The sequence below is a fragment of the Branchiostoma belcheri genome, unplaced genomic scaffold (assembly GCF_001625305.1).
Source record: "Branchiostoma belcheri isolate BF01 breed outbred unplaced genomic scaffold, Haploidv18h27 scaffold19, whole genome shotgun sequence".
Lineage (NCBI taxonomy): Eukaryota > Metazoa > Chordata > Leptocardii > Amphioxiformes > Branchiostomatidae > Branchiostoma > Branchiostoma belcheri.
In genome coordinates this window covers 2,342,661-2,364,136 of record NW_017803379.1, presented here as the reverse complement: position 1 = coordinate 2,364,136, position 21,476 = coordinate 2,342,661, and the positions used below count along the sequence as shown (strand labels likewise).

The window sequence follows — 21,476 nt, the reverse complement described above, 5'->3', positions numbered from 1 at the left end:
ACAGCGCAGTTGCTCATAGCAGTTCTTAATCAAAGTAAACACAATACACCATGTTTTATTCATTAGACATTGCATACTTTGCATTTTATATTACAAGTTCAACCAGCCGGTATTAAATTAATTTTGGCAAATGTCATCTTCTTGGTTAGAGATAGGCTTTCATCCTACTTTCTGGTTAGGCATTCCAACAGCTGTTTCTGTTCTCTTATACAATCCAATAAATCAACCTGATGACAAAGAATTCATTAAAGTTTATCTTGAAGCCTGAACTTGAAGGCCAATATTGATACTGCAAAGCAGAGAGTGGTTTAGGCACACGGTGGCATGGGCTTTGCTGCAGTTTGCATCTCGGTGATAATATACAAGCTATGCATAGAAAACACATTCCAATGGACTTGATAAGCCGTGAGGTGAAATTGGGGTGCGACATTCGTCACATTTTATTACATGTGTGCGGTAAACCCTTTTATTACCGGGATGATTACCACCCACATTATGAACTCTGGCTATCACAACAAAATCCATTTCAAACAACAAACCATTGGAGGGGAAAACTGTAGTTTTTATGGCGATTTCAGTATCATTTTCTTACCTGTAGCAAGATATGCTACATGTCTACTAGCACAAAAGCTCCAAAAGTAATTCAACCTTACATGAACAGATGAACTGTAAATACATGTACCCCACAGGATTTTCCCCCTTTCTTTTTACTGCCCACAGTATGCATTCAATAAAGGTCCTAAACCCGGAGTGGAGCCTGTTTTACTTGTCGGACAACACCTTCAAGAACCAGCGGACAATAGTCTTTACACATTTCATCAATGCGGTACAAGGAAAATGCAGCCGCCACTGAAGATGGAATAGTAAGGCATTCAAAAGCACCCCCCTGATGAATGGCTCCCAGCCTTTTGACACCAGGTTTGCATGAGAATATCCTCCTGGAAGGGACAATAGGTCAAACCAAGGGACCTAATTGAAAAGATGCAAATGGCATCCCTTGGCTTGAAGACACCCACAGACACTGGCTCTTACTACAGAAGCTGCACCGAGAAATCTGAAGGGACAAGCTCGGAACTGAAGGAATGTAAAGTTGAGGGGGGATTTTTGTGCTGCCTGCAATTAACTAAGCAGGAACTGAGGAAGATTGATTCATTCTCCCGCCTCCCTCCCTATAGATTTGCAAAATATCAATTTCATGTTGAATCTAATGCATACCTGAGTTCCTTTCGGATCCCCGAGGAACGTGGCTTACAATTTTCATATTTCTGATTAGTTAATAGCCTTGGTGAGCAAAATTAGGTGCAAGGTAGAAGCAACATGAACATTGCTGGATGTAGAATCTATAAGTGATGGAGTCTAAGGAGTAGCCAGATGGGGAGGGGGGCTTTAATGGTGTTTTCATGGGAAAACATAGCTCTGGTTACAACACACAAACACAGATTAGCCCTGGTAAGTTCAGATGCCAGGGTTTTAGCAGGAAACATTTTGCTGTACTTAACCAGGCACCCAGACAAAAGGTACAACAGAATTATCTTATCACTGATCAGCTCTATGGGGGATCTCACAAGGGACTATCACCTCATTAGCACCCCCCATGGTCACAAAGGTCCGCTGTAGTAACAAGAGTAACCACAAAAATGACAACATCAAACACCAATCCATCCATATGAAAGCGGACGCGATAAATATGCAAGATCTAACAGAATTAGGGGTGACTGGGGGGATGGGTGCTGGAGTTTAATCATGAATTCCTGGACAAGTGATTCTCCCATGGGACACGTCTGAACAGTAGCGGAAGGAGGGACAAATATGGAAATTTGAAACTTCATATCTGTTATGGAAGATCAATTTTGCAAACTTATTGTTAGAACCTCCTATATAACTCTCCAACCGTTTTTAATCACCAGGACAGTTGAAGATTGTTGTGGTTACTTTGGCACGGCCACAAAGCCACAGGGGTCACCAGAGGTCACCGCCGAGAAGTGATGTAATCAGACCAGAGCGGTTACCATGGTAACTGCCCATTTCTCTGTTGTGCACTGCAAGTGACCCAGGTGACTTTGTGAGTAATGATCCAGTTCATGTCTGCTCTGTCCCCAGTGATCATCGCCACAGAAAGGAATTCATTAAGGATTCAATGAGCCAGAATTTGACAAAAGGCCCTCTGAAGGACAAAACGGATGAGCCAAATGCTTCCTGTCAGCCGAAGGGCCCAGAAATTCCCCAGCATCCCACACAGGACCTAGAAATTCCCCAGCATCCTACACACTCCAAGTCCACGCAGCAGCCAACTGCCTGCCCCCACCTGTATTGTCTTCAAACACTCGGAATTGCGGGAAGATATATTCCAAGTGGCACCAAGCATTCAAAGAAGCAAGATCCTGTGCCAACAGAATAACTTATACCCTTTTAGGGTGGCAGCGCTCGTATATCAAAGACATGCAACATTAGTACCTGTACTGCCACCAGGCAGACTGGTGCTCTTTGTTCAATAATTTGACACAAGCCAGGATGTGTGGAAGGAAAAGCATTTCAGGAATGGGGGAGGGGGGCCAACATCAGGTGAATCTTGTTAGCTTTCCTGCTGCCAAGGACACGCATTTCCCTTCACCTCCACTCCTAAGCTTGGCGAAAGAGGCCATTTCAGATTCATGAACGTAATGAGGTATCAAGTACTCAACATCCTTGGACAATCATGCGTGCACAGGTGTAACATATGGAAAACCCAGACCTAGCCTTAACATCTCCGTTTCCAGGCCCACACCCATCACACTTGGTGCAAGGAATATGCCAGGAATAAGGTGACCCCATTTTTCACAATCCTCTCCCTCCCAGCAACGTGCACTGGAACATCTCTAGCCATAAAAGCCATTCCAGAAATTGGAGGCACGACCCTGCATCAATTGTTACTTTCCCAGATGTTCGGTAATAAGGGGGAATGCACATGCAAGGCAAGGTTTGTTCCACTTGCGAAAGGGCTTTTGCCTTTTAAAATCTTTCAGAAGAGGCCAAGAACTACGGGGCGATCTTGGCGAACCTGCCGATCGAAAGGGCCAAGAAAACTGCTGAATTATTCAAACTGACATGTAGGGGTCAGATTGTAATGCAGCATACACACAGCCAACCTGAGACATGAAAGTCACACACTGAACATTTCCGGCCAACTGAGGTGCAAATTGGTTATTACAGGGGTAGTTGACATATGATGTGCTCTGCAGATAAACCAGTGCATTAACACAGGTAGATTTGCTGAGGGACTATACATATTCCTATCCATCCCCTCCCCGTGTGCAGGCATACAAATTGGAAATTCTCCTTCTCTGTGATGCTGGCAGTGATGCGGAGCACACTCCGCTGCCCTGTGTTCAAAGACAGGCCCTGAGTCCGCTGGATTCTCCTTCAATGATCAGAAAACGTGTGCAGAGAGAGATAAGCATAACAAATAACAGGGAGATATCTCACTCAGAGCTGGAGTGCCTCAGGTACAAATATACTGAGATTTCCCTACCATTGCTTTTTCAGTAGTCCAATCAGTCAGGTAAAGCTGACTATTTTGCTTTCAAGCATGTTTAAAAAAAGGTTTATTTTTCTCTGGATGAGCATTGGAGAAAAGCTGTAACAGGAGGATATTGCAATCAATTTCACCTGGGAAAAATCGAGGGTAAACACTATAATTGATATATTGACTTGTCAAGATTCAATAATAATCAATATCTAGCACAGGTGAGCCCTTTTTCTTTTGGCAAATATCCAAAGCTGCAAGCTCTAATCGTGAAGTGAATCATAAAGCAATGACTACAGTATTCTGCAACCACAACTGTGTTTTGAATTAGTTGCTAAGCAAGCAACTTTTCCTGTTACTATCCCCACCCACGCCTACGACACTACATGCAACAAGACATCACTACCAGAACATTTCTAGTATTGGAGCCAAGAATTCTCCAGACAGTTAAACTGTTTGGACATTCTTTCTACCCATGTGTGGGATAGATTAGGGGACAGAAATCTGCCAGCAAACAGCAGTGCTTCTTCCCACTCTTTCAGTACTGCAAAAGCTGATAGGTAAAGCGTCTTTGAATAGGCATGAAAGGGTAGAATCTTTTGCATTTTTCTGGAATTTTGTAAACACCGAGAGGTCACGGTGTGAAGCAAGAGTAGGAGGGATCATGTTCAACTTAAGTTCAGTCCGGCATGCCTCTAGCACCTAGGAAACAAAGTGGTAAATGGAGCCGCAAATGGTAGGCGAGAGGAATTTGGACCGCAAATGGATAAGACATGAACCTCCAGGTGATATATATTTCACAAAATGTAATTTAAGATAGCAAGTTGGACTACAAGGCTGCCGCGGGTTATGGAGAGTTATACGTCCTGTCAGAGGGAACAGAATTATGGCTCACAAATCCGGACGCCCCAACAAGGTTCCACCTCATTACTGGTGAAGAAGACAAGGAGGGTAGAAGAGGGGTAAAACGGAGGTCAGGCGTGTTTACTGCCTGTTGTTAGTCTGTGTACACTGCCCAGGTCGGTTCCGTTTTAACAACATTTCCAGCCTCCCGCCGGCATTCCTGCTTGTTAGAGCCCCATCTGAGGGTGACAGGAGAAAGCACCATCCATCAGAGAAGGTTTTGTGCTTCTTGGCAATACAGCCATCTCACAGGCGCCTGTTTGTGTAGCTGTGGCGACCCTTATCGAGCGGCGTCCTTATACTGTAATGGTGGTCGACACGGTATTACACTGTTAACTTTCAGAACCCAAGATAACCGTGCAGGCAGGTTCTCATATCACCAACAGCCAATATTTCAGCAGCTTGTCAAACATTTCAAAGGTATGAGGCAAGACCAGGTAAAACTCAAAGGTGCCTTTGTCTCCCCCCTCTTCTGTATGGATAGGCATGGACAACAACCATGGTCAGAGTGGAAGGGTGTGGCATCAGAAGTGTGTATCAATGAAAACATCAAAGCTCCGCAGATCTTGGGGAAGGGTATCTGCAGGATCTGCCTCCGGCTCTTTCATTTAGAGAATTCAAATTGTACCTTTGAAGGTGTTAGTTAGCTGGGGATGTATGAGGCATACATGTACACAGGGTGCCACCCAGAGCTTGTACGTCAATGGTTTGCACCCACACCTATTGCTCCCCCCTTCCTCTAGAAGGGCAAGGGTGCAGGGGGGATTGAATGACAAACGCCCTGTCATGGTTCCTTTGCAGAAAACAAGGTCCCTGCTCCGCTGTCAATCAATAGTCCCCAAGGTTTAGGTGTAGATTGCACAGTGTTTTCCACAAAAGCACTTTCTTTGCAAGGGAAAACATTTGGGACTCCCACAAAGCGCATTTGTGTTGTGAGGAAACAAGACTACCCAGGAGTAAAATTCGTAGGAAAAATATGTCTACTTCTTAAGTTCTGTGACATGCCATTCCAGGTTCAATAAAGAACTGTTATACAGACAGAATCAGATTTCTCCTTGTCAAAATCAAAACATAAAAATAAGCTGAAAACAAAGTTGAAATATTGAAAATATTTAGTCCACAATTTCCAAGAACTACACCATCCATCAATAGTACAGACAGAAACAAAAGAATAAAAAAATAAAATAAAATAGGCACCTCCCAGGAATACTTATAAAAATCTTTAATAACGCATAAGATCGTAAATTTGATGAGGAAATAAAATCTGCACAGTTGCACAACAATAAAGAAAAGTCAATCTGTGCACCTGCCCTTTCCCCGACCACGATTTGGTTTGTCCCATCAACTCTACCCCCCACCCACTGACGTTCAAGGGCAGGGGGTCAGACCAAAGTAAACACTGCCTTTCAGGGTAATGTCCAACTGACTGGGAGACATATATATTTATGTGCACTCTCTCCCCCACAGCTTGTACAAGCCACCTTCCCACTATCGCCTTTCAAACCCCAGCAATTACCTTCTATCCACATCCCAATTCAAGGTCTTTAGGTTTCTAAAGAAAGAACAGATTCAGCTATTGATCTATTGAGTCTTGTTTTTAGATCTCGACCTCAAAATAGTAAAAATACACTGGGAACCGGTTTCTAATGCACTCAAGAGTTTGATTTCATAAAACCAGTCATAATTTTATCTCTACCAGTCTTTCACTTTCCCATCTTATATTCAGCTCCTATTCAAATAATTAGATATATACTAAATGTTTTTGATTTTCATGGTTGTCAGTAGTAACATATTCTGCAAGAAATGGATGAGGCAATGCACAAAGCACAAGCGCATCTTGACAGACTGACTTTAGCTGATGAGGCAGGTGTATGCTCCTTTCCCTTCTTTTGTATTCAGTCCACGACTTCTCGTACTAAACAAAGGAATGCCAGGATTATGTTTCTGATTAGGTCATTTTTCTTGTCCAGTCTTTCATTTCAAGATTGCACTGAAGCCTAATGCATTACTTCAGGGCATCCCATGAGGAGGGATAAAATAGAGAGATATTTCTTGATTAGATAGAATCAGAATTGGTAGAAAATGCATCTAGATTATTCAGTGCTTATAAGCATGCTTCAGGAAGCATCTTTTACCATGCGTCAATCAAATACTAAAACCCAATTATTTTAAGTTCTGGTGTGCAAGACAATGTAAGATATGCAATTGCACATCTCCTGTTTGTTCTGAACAATTTGTGCCCTTTTCACCTCTAAAACAGCACGGGAACTGAACGCAGTTCGACTAATTTACAACTTTTATAACATAAATATGAAAGCGGCTAATTTCATAAACCCCACAATCCCGAACCCATTAAAGTTATATCTTCTTTACGGCTCCCTAGACTCCATTCGTTGCTACAATGGGGCATTCATGGCATCCTCTAAAACAATTGAGGGATTCTTTTTGCCCAGGGCAAGCATTTGTCACAGGTCATTCCCTGTCAGGGAAGCCTTCATCAATGCCCCCCTCCCCGCCCCAGGGAGACCACATTTGCACAGTGCAGTAGGGGAGATTGATGTTTACCTCAGGCTAGATTATGCCGTCTTAAAGCGTATTGTTGTGGTGATTCACAATGCAACATTACCCTTTATCAACCCGAGTTCTCTGAATTCTACAGGATGCTAGCAGACTACACTAATGATATTGTAACACCTCTCTGATCAACTTTTGTGATCAAGTTTTCGTTTACATTTTTGGTTACAGGAAGGAAGCCCATTCCATGGCTAATTAGAGCTGTACAGAAAATTAACAACCGCAGCTAAACTCCTTTTCTTTTTTCCTAGGATGAAGGAAATCTCATTCACTAGAGAAAGACGACTGGAAATCCTCTTGTCTTCCGATCTCATCAAGATTTCGCATTCCTCCACTTACATGGGGTCAGCAACCTCATACACCTGTCTTCCTTCGCTGCCTAATAAGGCATGTACTGGGAAAGCAAATACAGGTCTGCCTTCAGACATACAAAGGAGATAGAAGGCTTCCTGTGCAAACAAGTCCAGATTCCAGTGCTAGCAAACTTACATGTAGCCCTGAGAGTAATGTACAAGGCTGGCCAGAGGGGTCAGATTTGCCTTCAGACCTTGCAGTGGAAGGTATACCCCTACTGTCCCATGAATACAGATCAAGGTAAAACATTCCCTCAGTTGTTTATATCTGCCTGGCTAGCAGTTCAGAATATAGAAGCCTATATCTTTACATGAATGACATTACATATCAAGAATGGCTGTTCAGTGATTCTTCAAAGCAAATCCGAACATCTCTACAAAACAGGACAAACCAGTCCTAGCACAAGAGACACAAAGGTACAGAATAACTGTCACAATCCCTTTCTCTGAAGTTTTCTATAAAAAGTTCAGCCTTGATTTTGCTCCTAATACTCAGGGTGATACCGAGATGAGAGCACTTTGATGATATGTTGTTAGTATGGATTAGGTGACCTTCTGCGGATATGCGGAGGAGTTTTCTATGATTTGACAAGATTGGCACATCTGAAGGCTGGCACTTCACACAATGACACATGTAAGGAAAACTGCACAGTGGCAGACAATCAGCAGCAGCTAAATGGATGGTAACGCGATGAACAAATTCCCCTGTCAGATTACTCTGCAATCCTGATGTAAGTACTGTACCATCCAATACTGCAGAGGACATAAGTACCGCCTGGAATACATGATCAGTATTATGTATGATTGAGTATGCCGCACTGGTGCTGACAAATAAAAAAACTACCTACACTGTCATGTTTGAAGCTAATGACACCTTTCCTGGGGTGTTCTCCTTTGCATACATGATACAATTGGCAAGCACAATAACCATTTTAGCGTAGTATGAAAGACTTTACTGTACACCAGTCCTCCTTGGTAACGCAGGAAGCATTTCCACTGGAGAACAAACAAACAATTCAACTTAGGGGCACTTTAGACTGACGACGGTTCGATAGTCGTACGAATGTTTATCGTCACGATGTTGCCGGCGACGGTATTTTACCACCGTCTAAAGACGATCAAAATAGTCGCACGACGGTAATCCTCGAATCGTCGTCACTACCACCTCGGACCCTATCGTGCGATCCTTCAGCGGGGGGTCCGAGGAGGATTTTCCACCGTCTAAAGTGAACCGTCGCCGGCGAAGGAAGTGGGGGGTCATTGGCCTTATGCAAATAAGCCTGCAAGCGCTATTTCCTGTCCAAGCACATCGCCAGTATCATTAAATGCCGTCAAACCAAAGACTTTATATCGTCATACGTGTCTAGTACAATCCCCAGCAACCAATCGCTACTTCTCCGGTACGAACCGATCCGCCGATCCACATTTCCCGGCCAATATAGCCAGGCCGACGGCAGCACTGAACGCCGGGTTCAACCCTGTATATTGCCCCGCTTGGTACATGTGCCTCATACCCCTTCTTTGCTAGGCACAAACTAGGAGTCTCATCCACAGAACAACGAGTTAAAAGCAGAATAAAAACAATCTTCTGCAGCATGCCGAAAAAAGGGGTTCTCTCGCCATTTTGAATTGGCGCGCGGCGTGCCCTCCTGCGCTGCGGGTGTCCGTCACACTTCCTGGTCATGTGTCTAAAGTCAGCCGTCGCACACAACGATTGTCGTGCGATCGTATACCGTCGTCAGTCTAAAGTCGACCTAAGAACAGTCTTGCACAGATATTTACAAGCCTTTTCCGGGCCTCCCAGACTCCGAAAGTATTTACAGTACACATTAATGCTGGCCAGCAAAATTTACAGACATGTAATTACGAGGCATCAGATATCAGCATCAAATTTTGACAAATGTGGAAACTCCAACACAAGGTCAAGTCCTGAAGTGATGTGTGTTTAATTTAGCCAACATTCGAGGACTCCAATTATTTAGCTACAACACGGCAACAGCTGGTTCTTTCCACAAGCGAGCTCAGAGGGGCAGAGGAAAAAACTAGTTAAAAGCATTCCTCTTATGTTACACAGACCATATAAGGAGAAAACACCAAGTTGAGTCCGGCAACCATCCTGCATTTAATCTGCCTGGGCCTAAGTGGATTCCTGTTTATGACCGAAATGCAATCACACCCGGGATAGTAAAACCAGCATTGGGTACCTGGTTTTACACTTTTCCCAAATATTATTTGGTATGAAAGATATAAACTTGAAGACCGTGTATATTTCACGCCTACTAACCTGTGTTTTGATTGATCTGGAAGAAGCCTTGCGGGTTGCCTGATGTGATCTTGAACGTCAGTTTCTGAGTCCCGTCTTCGTCGGGATCAGACGCGCTGACTTGTGCCACGGACTTGCCCGACCCACTCCCCTCGTCCACAGAGGGGTAGTAGATGGGGAACTCCGTCAGAGGTGCGTTGTCGTTCACGTCCAGCACCTCGATGTAAACCTCGATGATGTTGTACAGCGGGACAGCGGCGCGGTCTTGGGCGTAAACTGTCAGCCAATAGTGGGACTCCGTTTCTCTGTCAAGGACCTCCGCAGTGCGGATAATACCTGCAAAGTAAAAGAAATTTTCAGTATTAATCACCCTCTTTTCTTCCAATATCTTCAAGCCTACACAGTTACAATACTTTACCCATACGACATGTAAAACCGTCAAAAAGTGGACAACTTGGTATTCCTACAAAGAGTGATGAAGTTATTAGTGTGCTCCTCTCCAGACAAATGAAATGGCATCTGTAGTTTAATATGGGTCTAAACTGCAGTTTACTGGTTACTTTACCTGTAAGCTTGACAGATCACAGGATTACTTTCTAGGCTTTTACAATAAATCATTTGCCTGCTGTTTTCCTTTGGGGAGGTTCCATACACCACTTCTGAGGACCGAAAACTCGGTTTACATTTCTTTAATTTATTGACATCATCATACTTGTAATTATGGAGCAACATCCCAGGGGCAAAGGGTGTATACTGTGTCTTTTTTATTAGGCAACAAAAGACAAATACATAAGTAATGCTGCCATGCATGAAATATGGGAACTGAGAACAAAGGCAAGACTCATAGAATAATGAGATATAAGATGCTGCAAGTTTTTCCTGAATAGTCATCAATTCCAGTATCTATATTAATGAGCCTTATCGTTATCGTCAGTGTGTTCTTATACAGGATCGGTATTGTTCAGAAACTTGACACCTGATGAATTAGAGCGCAACTCTAAACATTGTATTCTTGTATTGGGGAGAGAAAACTAAATGGGACAGACTGGGCTTTCAATTCATTACCCCGGGACAAAAGGCAACTTACCAGCGATATCCAAGATGGAATCATATAACCAATGTTCACATTCTCATACACATAATGCATTGTATTGATTAAAGATACACTTAGTACTATAGGGAGTGGGGAAAGCACAGAAGTGTATTTCATACAGGTGCATACATGTATGTATGAGGAAGGCTCATATTTCCTGGGGCATGTTGCTCCAATTTTGTTGCCAACTACCTTTAACCATGGATTCGTCCAATTGTAAAGAAAGGGCAATTACAAAATTTAAAGTAAAAGCAACTCTGGTTTGGCGAGATATGATGAAACATCCAACAGCCTTTCATTTACAGCATGGCCAGATTGGATCACAATGTTTGTGTTTTATAATAATCAATGTATCTAGATTAAACCTAGCACTAGTCGCAGCTGAGAAATTGGAACTGAGCTACATTACTGGGTAATTGTGCTGATCAATACCTGGTGCAGAAAGCCCGTTAAATTAGATTGCCTACTTTTGTTTCAATCTTCTCTAGGGCAGGCTAGAACAGGGGAGTATTTTGGAACAGACAACCAGAATATCTGATGTACTGTGTTAGTTGTATGCAAGGATTCTTTCAAATTTCTCAGTCAGAAACAGATAGCTTTGTATTCGTATTCAAAAGGATGGTCAGGGGTAATACCTCCAGGAAAACTGATAGGTTTCAATCTTTGAAACGGAAGCCTGTATGCATTTTCCTAACCGTATCTCCCCTATCACTCATAGATTCAACCTGCCAACATACTTTGAGACTACGGCACGGTACTCTCGACAATTGGTTTTTGCAAACTGTGCAAATGGAACTCTTTCACTTCAAACTGATGAAATAGGGTAGACGCTGTTAGCCAATTCAGATGGGAACTCTTGTCGTGCTGGCTGCGAACATCAAAAGGCTCCCAGCCATGGTAATTCAGGAGAATGCAATTTGTGGACCGATAACGTCGATGATAACAGACCGTGTGTACCCCGACGGCAAGTTTGCACCCAGCTGTTAGGAGCACCTGCTTTCTTCAGAAGATTACCTTTACAAGATTGGCTGTTTGAGCAGTAAAACCAACTTCTCACTGTCCTCAGAAGTGGGTTAATGAACACACAGATCTGTATTGCATTTTGTGGAACTAGTTTGCTTCAGTCTACATAAACTTCAAAATGCCAGCAGTAACTTTTATGGAAACTGGTGACTTGAGCTTCCTCACAATTTGTTTTATATATTTCCTTCAGGAGGTAAATTTTTACACGATTCCTTCACAAAATTTATGTGACCTTAAATTTACCAAATTGGAACAATGGCCCACCAATCCAAAGCCCCAAGCAGACAAGCTGGGTGGCATACAGGGATTTATACCAAATGTGAACAACTGCTTATGAGGAATTTCTCAGAGAGGATCCAGCAAGGGGTTCATTCATCAGAGCACGACCTTTCGGGCACTACAAGCAAACACCACGTCCCCATATTACAACACTACTTTATATGGGGTTTGGGACTCCACTGTCCTTTTATGATGGTGGGAGGGAAAATTCTAAACCTCTTTATTTCAGAACCAAGATCAAGACATCAACGTTTTCTCAGAATAAGATGTAAATGTTCAACAACATGGATGAACCAACACTGCTCTCTGGTTGCAAGTGGCATTTGATCCTTCCCTGCCATGACTAAAGGATGACCCACAGACCAGAGAGGGGTTGGATTGCCATTGATGTCATCCAATACAAATAAAATTTGGTTTACACACTAACTAGAAGTCCGCCAATGGCTGCCTTTGAGTGGGTGCCAGATTTTCTGTTGTGGAACGGTCGACTGAAGCATGTCCTAGTTCAAAAAGCCAAGATCTAAATGAACGGGGCAGATGGGGGGATGCAAGTCAAAGGGGAAGAATTTTTCAACAAGTTGTGAGGCTGCTTCAAACAGTGCAGGGATGTGCTATGTCTCCCTCTGGCATTCTTGGCTGCCTGCGTGCATATAAACTGCATTCCTCATGTCACTGCTGGGGCGCTATCGCCAACACAACCCATTTCCACAGGGCTACCTCTTTCTGACCCCGCCGGCTATTGGGGAATCATTCCGTTTTTACAGCCCCTGCAAACACAATCCAGTTATTGGCCGTACATTTGAGGAGAGATAATGTCTGATTGATGCGGGCAAGTGCTCTGAAAATGTGTGGTCAGTGCGGAGGGTGTTAGTGCAGGCTATGGTCATCATTCCCGGGCCAGCATGGGGCCCTGGCAACTTGTGTCGCTATGCCCCAGTCAGCTGACTGGCAGACGACAGGAATGTTGCCTAGGGGTGCGGGAGAGCCCACATCCTTCCATTAAAACTTTCACTCTCCCTATACACTTGAAGAAGGGTGGAGCTTCGTCACAAGCGGACGACTGATTTTAGACCATCCCTCCGACAATTATTTATGCTAGGAGAGTTCGCTAATTGTTGCCAACCTGGCTTTTCAGACCCACCTCGGGACATTTCACAGGTCAGGGGACGTTTTGTTGGCGGCAGGCCTAAGGTAAACCGCCTGATATCTGATTGGATCACGCGAGCGACAATTGTGACAGACCACAATTAACACGTGGGTGTGCCTGTGTTATGCAAATGCCAAATTGGACTAGAAAGGAAGTCAGCAGTGTATAATTATCATGGATTTAATGACACGGAATAAAAGAGATTGAAGACTAAAGGCAAAAAGGTTTACAAAAGACACGCATGAGGAATTTGTCGGTATCCACTGTCACACCTAGCCTACCGCAAAATTGTCGGAAGAACCTTTGACCTACCTTCGTCGTCGATCACGAACCGTCCGAGCCCACTTCCGTCCCGAATGGAATACACCACCTTCCCGTCGTTCCCGCTGTCCAAGTCCGTAGCAACAACCTGTAAGACTTCTGTTCCGACCTCCTCATTCTCATACACAGTGCCGTTGTCGACGAAGCTCGGAAATTCCGGCGCGTACAGATTCTCATTAATGTCGATCACCTCCACTTCAATCTTACACGTGGACGTGAGCTGTGGTGAGCCCTTGTCCTTGGCACGAGCCGTGATGTTGTACACTTGTCGATCCTCGAAATCCAGCATCCCGACCAACCGAATGACGCCCGTCAACCTATCCACGTCGAACTTTCCTTCGTCCCCGTCTTGCAGGGAATAGCGAATCTCTCCTCCGCGCCCCTCGTCCGGATCCTGAGCCTCCAGCATCAGGATAACCGCTCCTTTCGGTAGATCCTCTCGGACTTTGACCTTGTAGTTTTCCGGGATGAACTTGGGTGCGTTATCATTGAGGTCCTGCAGGGTCACGGTTACCGTGACAACAGACGACAATGGGTAACTCTCGTCTTGGTCGCTTGCCTGAATTCTCAGAGAGTGCACGGCTGCCTCCTCTCTGTCTAGTGCAGCTGTTGTTTTGATAACACCTGACTTCTCGTTGATCGAAAACTTTTCCGTTCCGGTGAGCAGGGAGTACCTGACCGTGCCGGCCGGTCCGCTGTCGGGATCGGACGCGTACACCTGCAGTATGGTTGACCCGATATCAATGTTCTCGTCTACAGTTTTTTCGTACTTGTCTTGGCTAAACCTTGGCTTGTTGTCGTTTGCATCCATTACATTGATGGTGATCTGCTTCCATGCCCCTTTGCGAGGGTTGCCAAGGTCTGTTGCAGTGATGTTGAGGATGTAACTCTCAGTTCTCTCCCTGTCCAAAGGGCTGAGAATACTCAGCTTTCCACTCTGCATCCCTATTGTGAAGCAGCTGTCTGTATTTCCCTCTGCTATCACATACACCACCATGCCATTATACCCTGTGTCACTGTCCCGAGCGTTCACAGTAGCCAACACAGTTCCAACCGAACTGTCCTCTCCTATATCGATCTCCCTCGGGATTCCAGAATCAATCTCAGGTGAATGCAGGTTCACAGTGTGGATGTCGGAGAAGTGCATTGTCTCGTCCTCTTCGAGAGCGTTGATGCGACTTTTCTGCTGGACTTTGCGCATGTGCTCCTGTGCTACACCTGTGCTCTGACACTGGAGGTTTATGTAGTCATTTCCTTGCATGTTGTTGGTAACAGTCATGTTGAGGTACACAGGCGAAGCTTGGTTATCTCCATCAGTGGCGGTCACCTTCAGACTGATGAACGACGGTTCAAACTGACCGATCTTACGAGCGAGAGTCAGGTCTCCGGATGTTGGGTTTAACTCAAACAAACCATTGTCATTGCCTGACAAGATTTCGTAGCGTACGTAATCGGCAGGATCGTCGTCAATGGCGGACAGGGTGTGCACTCTCTGGCCGATGGGGGCATCGCGTGAGAGTGTCCCCTCACACTTTACCTTTTCAAACTGAGGGATGTTGTCGTTCATGTTCTGTAGTTTCACAGGAATGGTCATCTCCGTTTCTCTCCTGTAGGGCGAGCCCCAGTCTGAAGCACGAACTCTCAGCATGTACTTCTGTGGCATCATCTCGTAATCCAGTTCCTTTGTCGTCGTGATCCAGCCATTGAAGTGGTCAATCTCAAACGGGACAGGGTTGACATTGGCCAAACTGTAGGTGAGATAGCCATTCTCTCCTGAGTCAAGATCGTACGCTGACACCTCCAGGACCCAAGTTCCTGCCTTCTCATTCTCATTGATGTTGGCAGACAGTTTTGAGTCGTTGAAGACAGGATCATGGTCGTTGGCATCCTCGATATTTATCACGACCACTGCGTTGTTTTTCTTCCTGTTGCTGGGGTTTGCACGATCAGTGGCCACAACGGTCAGCTCGTAGCTGGCCCTCTCTTCCCTGTGCAGCTCTCCCTTTGTGTAAATGAGACCAGTTATTGAGTTGATGCCAAACCTCAGTTTGTTGTTCCCCCTCTGGATGTCGTATACGATTTCGGCGTTCCTGCCTGTGTCTGGGTCAGTGGCTTGAACCATCACCACAGGTGTGTTTACAGGTGCAAACTCACTCACTGTTACCTCATACCTGGTCTGACTGAACACTGGTGCATGGTCATTCGTGTCCATGAGTTGCACAAATACAACTTTCTCTGAGAACTTTGGAGGCTGGCCTTTATCCGAAGCCCTCAGAGTCAAGTTGTACCCATTGGGAGTTGTCTCCCTGTCCAGTGTCTGCAGCACTTTGATAGCATACTCATTCTGTGAGCTGCCTGGCTGAATCTGGAACTTTCCATCTTCATTTCCCTTGATGATCTCCAAGCCCTGAATGTTTCCATTCCTCCCACTGTCCTTATCCGTGACAGTTATGATGGCGTACGTTAGCGGCTCGGCATTGTGCTCAACAACCATTGGCAAAGTTCTCACCAGGATGTCAGGAGCGTGTACGTTGTCCTGTACTACAGTTATCTGAAGTCTAGACGTACTGGAGAACCCTGACCCGCCCGGATGGAGCCCTCTGTCTTCAGCTATGATTGTCAGCTCGTATCTGGGGGTCTGGTTGTAGTCAAGTTGTCTTGTTAGAGACACGACTCCACTTGCCGGATGAATCGCAAACGTGTCAGTCTCTTGGCTAAAACTGTAGTAGAATTCTCCGTTGGTGCCGATGTCCGCATCCGTGGCCGTTACCTGAGCGATGCTGGATCGGATTGGGGTATCTTCACTAACCGAGATGTAGTAGGATGTTGGTGAAAACAGTGGTCTTAGGTCGTTCATATCTTGTACTGCTAGAAATACGTCCGCCCAGAACTCTAGTTTCCTACTGTCGCTTTTCCTTACTTCCGCTTTGACACGGAGCTTATAACTATCTGTGACCTCTCTGTTAAGTACGTATGTGTTACCCCCTTTGGTCCTTATTCTGAGAAAGTAAAAATCCCCCACTAGATGCTGCTCTGCCTTGAACAACTGGAGTGGGTCTCCATCAACAATGGAATACTTGACGCTGGCCGACAGATCTGAAGTGATGTAGATTCCCATTTTCTGACGGCTCTTTACGTAGGTCTTTGCCTGTGAGTTCTCCATGATCGTGGCATTGTACTCCTTCCGTGTGAATCGGAAGTCTCCCACTGGAGATTGCGTCCGCTGACAGACTGCTGGTCTGCACAGCACGGTGACGAAAACTATGGCACATATTCTCAGTACTCCTGTGTTCCCCTCCATCCTGAGTTGTTTAGTCTGGCCCAGCTACAGCACTCTGTAAAATCTGGAAGAAACAAAAGAAATACACTTGCTAAGAATCGCGAATACTAATCGGCAATCAGTCTAATCTAGAAAACTGCAGAAGAAGAAACAACAATATATGTACACAGCATTTGTTACCCGTCCTGTAAGCTGAAACCGCTTGTGCCTGGTAAAAGGGGGCCTCATTTGCATGCAGCCTTGAGGGTCATTGTAATCAAAGAAAGAAGGGTGGCCTCACGCCAGTCCTATCAACAGCATTTCAAGTCAGCTCTATAACCGCTGTTAACGGACTTGGGATCTGGCCCTTTCAATGCAAAACTCTCATCCAAGCCAGACACGGCATTCCTACTTCTTTGATTCAAAAGGATTGCCCGCCTTGCCTTTTTCCAAGCAACAGATCCCTCTCTGATGCGAGGGAGTATTGGGCAAGGGCACACAATCACATTGTTTATGTTTGAAAAAGCCTGATGTTCAGTTACTCCTTCTGAAAAGAAAAAACGGGGGCACGACACAAAACAACATGGCATAACGTTTTCTTACTGGCCTAGATTTGGCACACGAAGCCCTTTTCTTGCAAGCCCAGTGAAAAAGAAATATGTGGGCCCTTGTTCCAAAAAAATAAGCCGGGTTTACTTAAGGATCTTGCACAAAGACAGGGCCTTCAGGACGACTAAGTAAAATTATCCTAGAGTGCACGAACATCAAACCTAAACAAAAACCTTGAAGAGACCTCATGTGTGGTAACTGTTTTTCTAAAACTACAATGCCGTCTAGTGCAACTTCTAAGGGATGCATGGTTGCCATTTCCAAAACAAAAACCCTGGAACCCCACACAGCAAACACGGGGAAATCCAAGCCACCGTTACCACTACAACACAAAGCACAAAAGGATAGCAATACTCAGAATTCAACCTGTCTAGATATATCTAGAGATATAAAAATATCTCCTGTTGCATCTACTCACAAGTGAAAGGCAACATGAATTGCCTACATAATAGTAACCCCTAAAGCAATTTCAGTGATAAAATTTCAACAAAGGAGCCGATTTAAGCCCAGAAGGATACACTTGTGCAGGATTTCCTGTAACTAAGGTCATTTTTGGATATCGGAAATGTTTTAGGCAATGGGGAAAGATGTAGACAAGTCGTAGCCGGACTAAAGACCCTCCAATTATAGGCGAGTGGTGTCCAAGCAAAACACTCGCATTCTTTCGCCAGCAGCCTAAACTGTAGGCGTATTTACCAGGTCCATTCTTGGCTACAGACAGATAACACTGGCTTGGACTTTCCACGGATAATACAAAACATGTGGCTCTTTTTTGCCTCGGCGTAAACCATTTTATACCATGTAACACCTCCGAACGGGTCGCGGTCGTGAGCGTAAGCTCGGAAAATCCTCGGCGGGGATAACCCCGCGTCTGCCCCGAGGCACAGACTACAACCTACGGGTGTCCACGATCAATTTTCCTCGGCAAACGATAGCTCAAAATTCCAGACAGTTGAGCAGACTACCATCTTAAAATCATCTCCAATACACATCCCGTGCTGGACAGATACGGGGTACACCTGATCTTCAAATTGAAGATAATCTGGGGGGAGCTTCTGAACCGTAAATTTGTGGCCAAGAAAATTTGCGGCTTCACGGTCCACCAACGGCGCACGCTGTTTGCCCAATACGAATCCCCCAAATGAAGACAAATCGCATCAAACTACAACGGGAATAAAAATCGAACCAGTTTTAAAAGAGGAATAAAGGAAGCTTTGGCGTACCTGTAGTGTCGATTTGAGCGGGTTATTGGCAGGGTTTGCCGTGTCCCTGGGGGAGTTTTTGCCGAGAGAACTGGGTTAGAACTGATCGGGCAAGGGGCCTTACTCAGGCTCGGACCACCGAAATCATGGGCCAGACGAAACTTGGGCTACGAGCCTTTCGTAGAACAACATCCCACTCAAATATTACCTACAAAATAACCCCCAAAAGCATCACACAAGCTGATCAAACAAGGATTCTTACTTTTCCATCATTTCCATAAATAATCCGACGGAAAATCGTTGTAAATATGCGCAACAAGGACCGCTACTCGAGGCCAGACGACGCTCTACAGTGTCGAGCACTCAAAACACTCCAAGCTCCCATGAGCCCCAGATTTGGAATGGCTGTTGCACGCAAACCCATTTTTACTCTAATCACGGCCATTTACGGGAAAATCTGACTAACCACAGAGAAAGATCAGACACTGGTTGATATATCTATGTACCCACACGAACCTGGATTCATCCCGATCGGGAAATACGGGCCCTGTACTCTTGCGGCGGCTCAAGACGTGTTCTTCTCGGTCTCGCCATGCTGGAAAATCCGTCCCCTGGGCCTGCTTGACAAACAACGGGGATCTACATCCGCTCCGCACTACTTCGCGTCACTCAAAAGTACCAAACTGACCAGTCCTAATCTCCAAAACACCAAAAATGCCCAAATAAAGATCACGTTATGTTCAGAATAATGTGCGTATTTCCAATTTTGTGACTGAAATCTGAGGAAAGGGGGTTTTGGGGGGGAGTTCTCTTCCAGGGCGCTGGCTTTGGCGTATTGATATGAACGTCAGCTGGAGGTGGGGGACATAACTCCGCCCACGAGCACACGTTGAAATAAGACCGTCAATCAAGTGTCGGGTTTCTCTAGACCTCTCAGAAGCCGATGACTCGTCTCAAGGAAAATTTCTCACAACCACAACGTCAATAGCACAGTTTAGACTGTTTAGTTAGGAACGATGGCCCGGAAAAAGGACCGCCTGCTGAAACTTTGTTTGCTGGCTGCACCTTTGTTTACTTTGGTTACAGTTATGACGGGAGTTATATTGATTTTCCGATTGAAAACACGCAAAAAGAACAACACGTAAATAGTACAGGTGAGAAATGGCCTTTCGCTTTCTTTGTTCATTTTCTGGTTTTAGAAATAGAATAAAAACACGACCGAGTAATAAATAACGTCCTCTTTGTTTTAACTAGCAAAAAATGTCCTAAATTTTCGTAACCGATGGATCGGCAACTACCTAATAATACGTGTCTGAGTTTTGATGGACTAGATTTCATTTCGACCTGCCTCGGCCAAATAACAGGGCCCAGAAATCGCCATTGGTAAAAATCCGGCACATCAAAGAGTATGCCGCTTGCACGTAAATGTACCCAATGACAGATGGAACTGCGATAAGGGTCGACAACCCGGGAAAGTATGCTAAATTGTCGACCTCTATCCTTGTTAACACCGGCGGAGCGTGCACGGTGCTGAATAATCTACCCCTTTCTTTAAAAAAAACACACACGCAAGAGCCTATAAACCTTGAACCGCGCACTACTTATGTACATGTCACGTCTAAATCAAATACGAGCACGCAAGCCGCCGTGAGCGACGAACAAGGAGCATATTTGTCCTAGCTAGCGGAGAAATTCTGAATAGAGATCAATCGGTTTTCAAATAATTGCTCAAGACAGTGGACGATTATGCCCCGCCGGTGATCCAGTCTTCACAGAAAGCTCACCTCGGCGGCGGTACAAAGTCCGGGATAGCTTCCCATTATACATACAGGTGAGACAGCTCGCCTTTTCACGGGGCAGAACACCGCCCCTTGTAATTCCCTGCTCCCGCGTCCCACGTGTAAAAGTCTAATCATTAATGCATCACTAGACGTATTCTCCGCTGAATGACCCAGATAAGTCGCTCTGTCATTACCGTTCTTGTTGCAGGTGAACTGAACGGAAGACACTACCCGTTACGTCATGTGTAAGGTAAAACCCGTGCTCGGGCAGGTTTCGAGTTGTGCGCACGGAAGCCGACCCGGTACGCCCGAACAGAGTCTCCATTGTTCCACGAGGCAAACGTAAGGTGCTCCTTTACTTGAGGAAAGAACCCATATAAGACTCCTTGGTCGATTATGACCAAAAGTCTAGCGGGGTTTTAAATTTCCCTACGTTGAAAACAACCAGGGCAGTGCCCGATACGGTCGGTGCCGTTAGATACTCGGTGTATTCAAAAGTGCCCATTTACTTCCAGCAGCTGCCAATGCCACGCTTGCATGGTACAGACCATCGTGATTAATACGAATAACCGAGGCCTTCAAAATCTGATTTTTATTAAATAATCTATTCTAATGCGTCTATCCAAATCAATATTTTCTTCCTGTTTGTTCTTTTTTTACCGTTAAGAAAACCTGTTATATAATCGTTACATACAGTGTCACCAAGTAGTGCGGTACAATGGAAATTGTTTACCTCCAACGATAGTTGATACAAATGGAACAAAACCATTGGGGATGTCTGTTTTGAAAAGCATACAGAAGTCAGAGGTGAGCGATACAGCAATGGAGACGACATCGGGCGTGTCACGTACACCTAACTAGTGAAATATTTACACACCGATGACGTCAAAGATTTGCCTTGTTAGTGATCAACAACTTACATTTGTCTTCTTCATGTAATTGATGTATCGTTTGATTACATTGTGATTGAAATAGAAAAATTGATGATAACTACATTTTCTTTCTTGTGATCATTACTGGTGCCATCATAACAACTATGACACACATACACGGTACCCAATGATTTCATGCAGTACTGGCCCCAAGCGCTAGGATCTACAGAGGGAGCATTTGATATACTGGTACTGGTGAGACTACTCGTCGATTTTTCTGGAAAGTGAAAGAAAT

At 44.9% G+C, this 21,476-nt stretch overlaps 1 protein-coding gene across 3 annotated transcripts in view; it reads right to left on the bottom strand.

The window, feature by feature from the left end:
• Window positions 1–19,337, bottom strand: part of LOC109467873 (protocadherin Fat 1-like) — a 62,454-nt gene extending 43,117 nt beyond the window's left edge. For 2 of the 3 annotated variants that reach the window (XM_019765979.1, XM_019765980.1), the window contains exons 1-3: window positions 19,045–19,337; window positions 13,450–16,802; window positions 9,617–9,931 (exon numbers count right to left, since the gene is read on the bottom strand). In XM_019765979.1, the coding sequence (XP_019621538.1) occupies window positions 9,617–9,931; window positions 13,450–16,759 (3,625 nt within the window). In that variant the 5' untranslated portion in view covers window positions 16,760–16,802; window positions 19,045–19,337. The remainder of the gene's footprint in view (window positions 1–9,616; window positions 9,932–13,449; window positions 16,803–19,044) is intronic. The other variant, XM_019765978.1, reaches the window with a different exon arrangement.
• Between the last annotated feature and the right edge of the window lie 2,139 nt (window positions 19,338–21,476).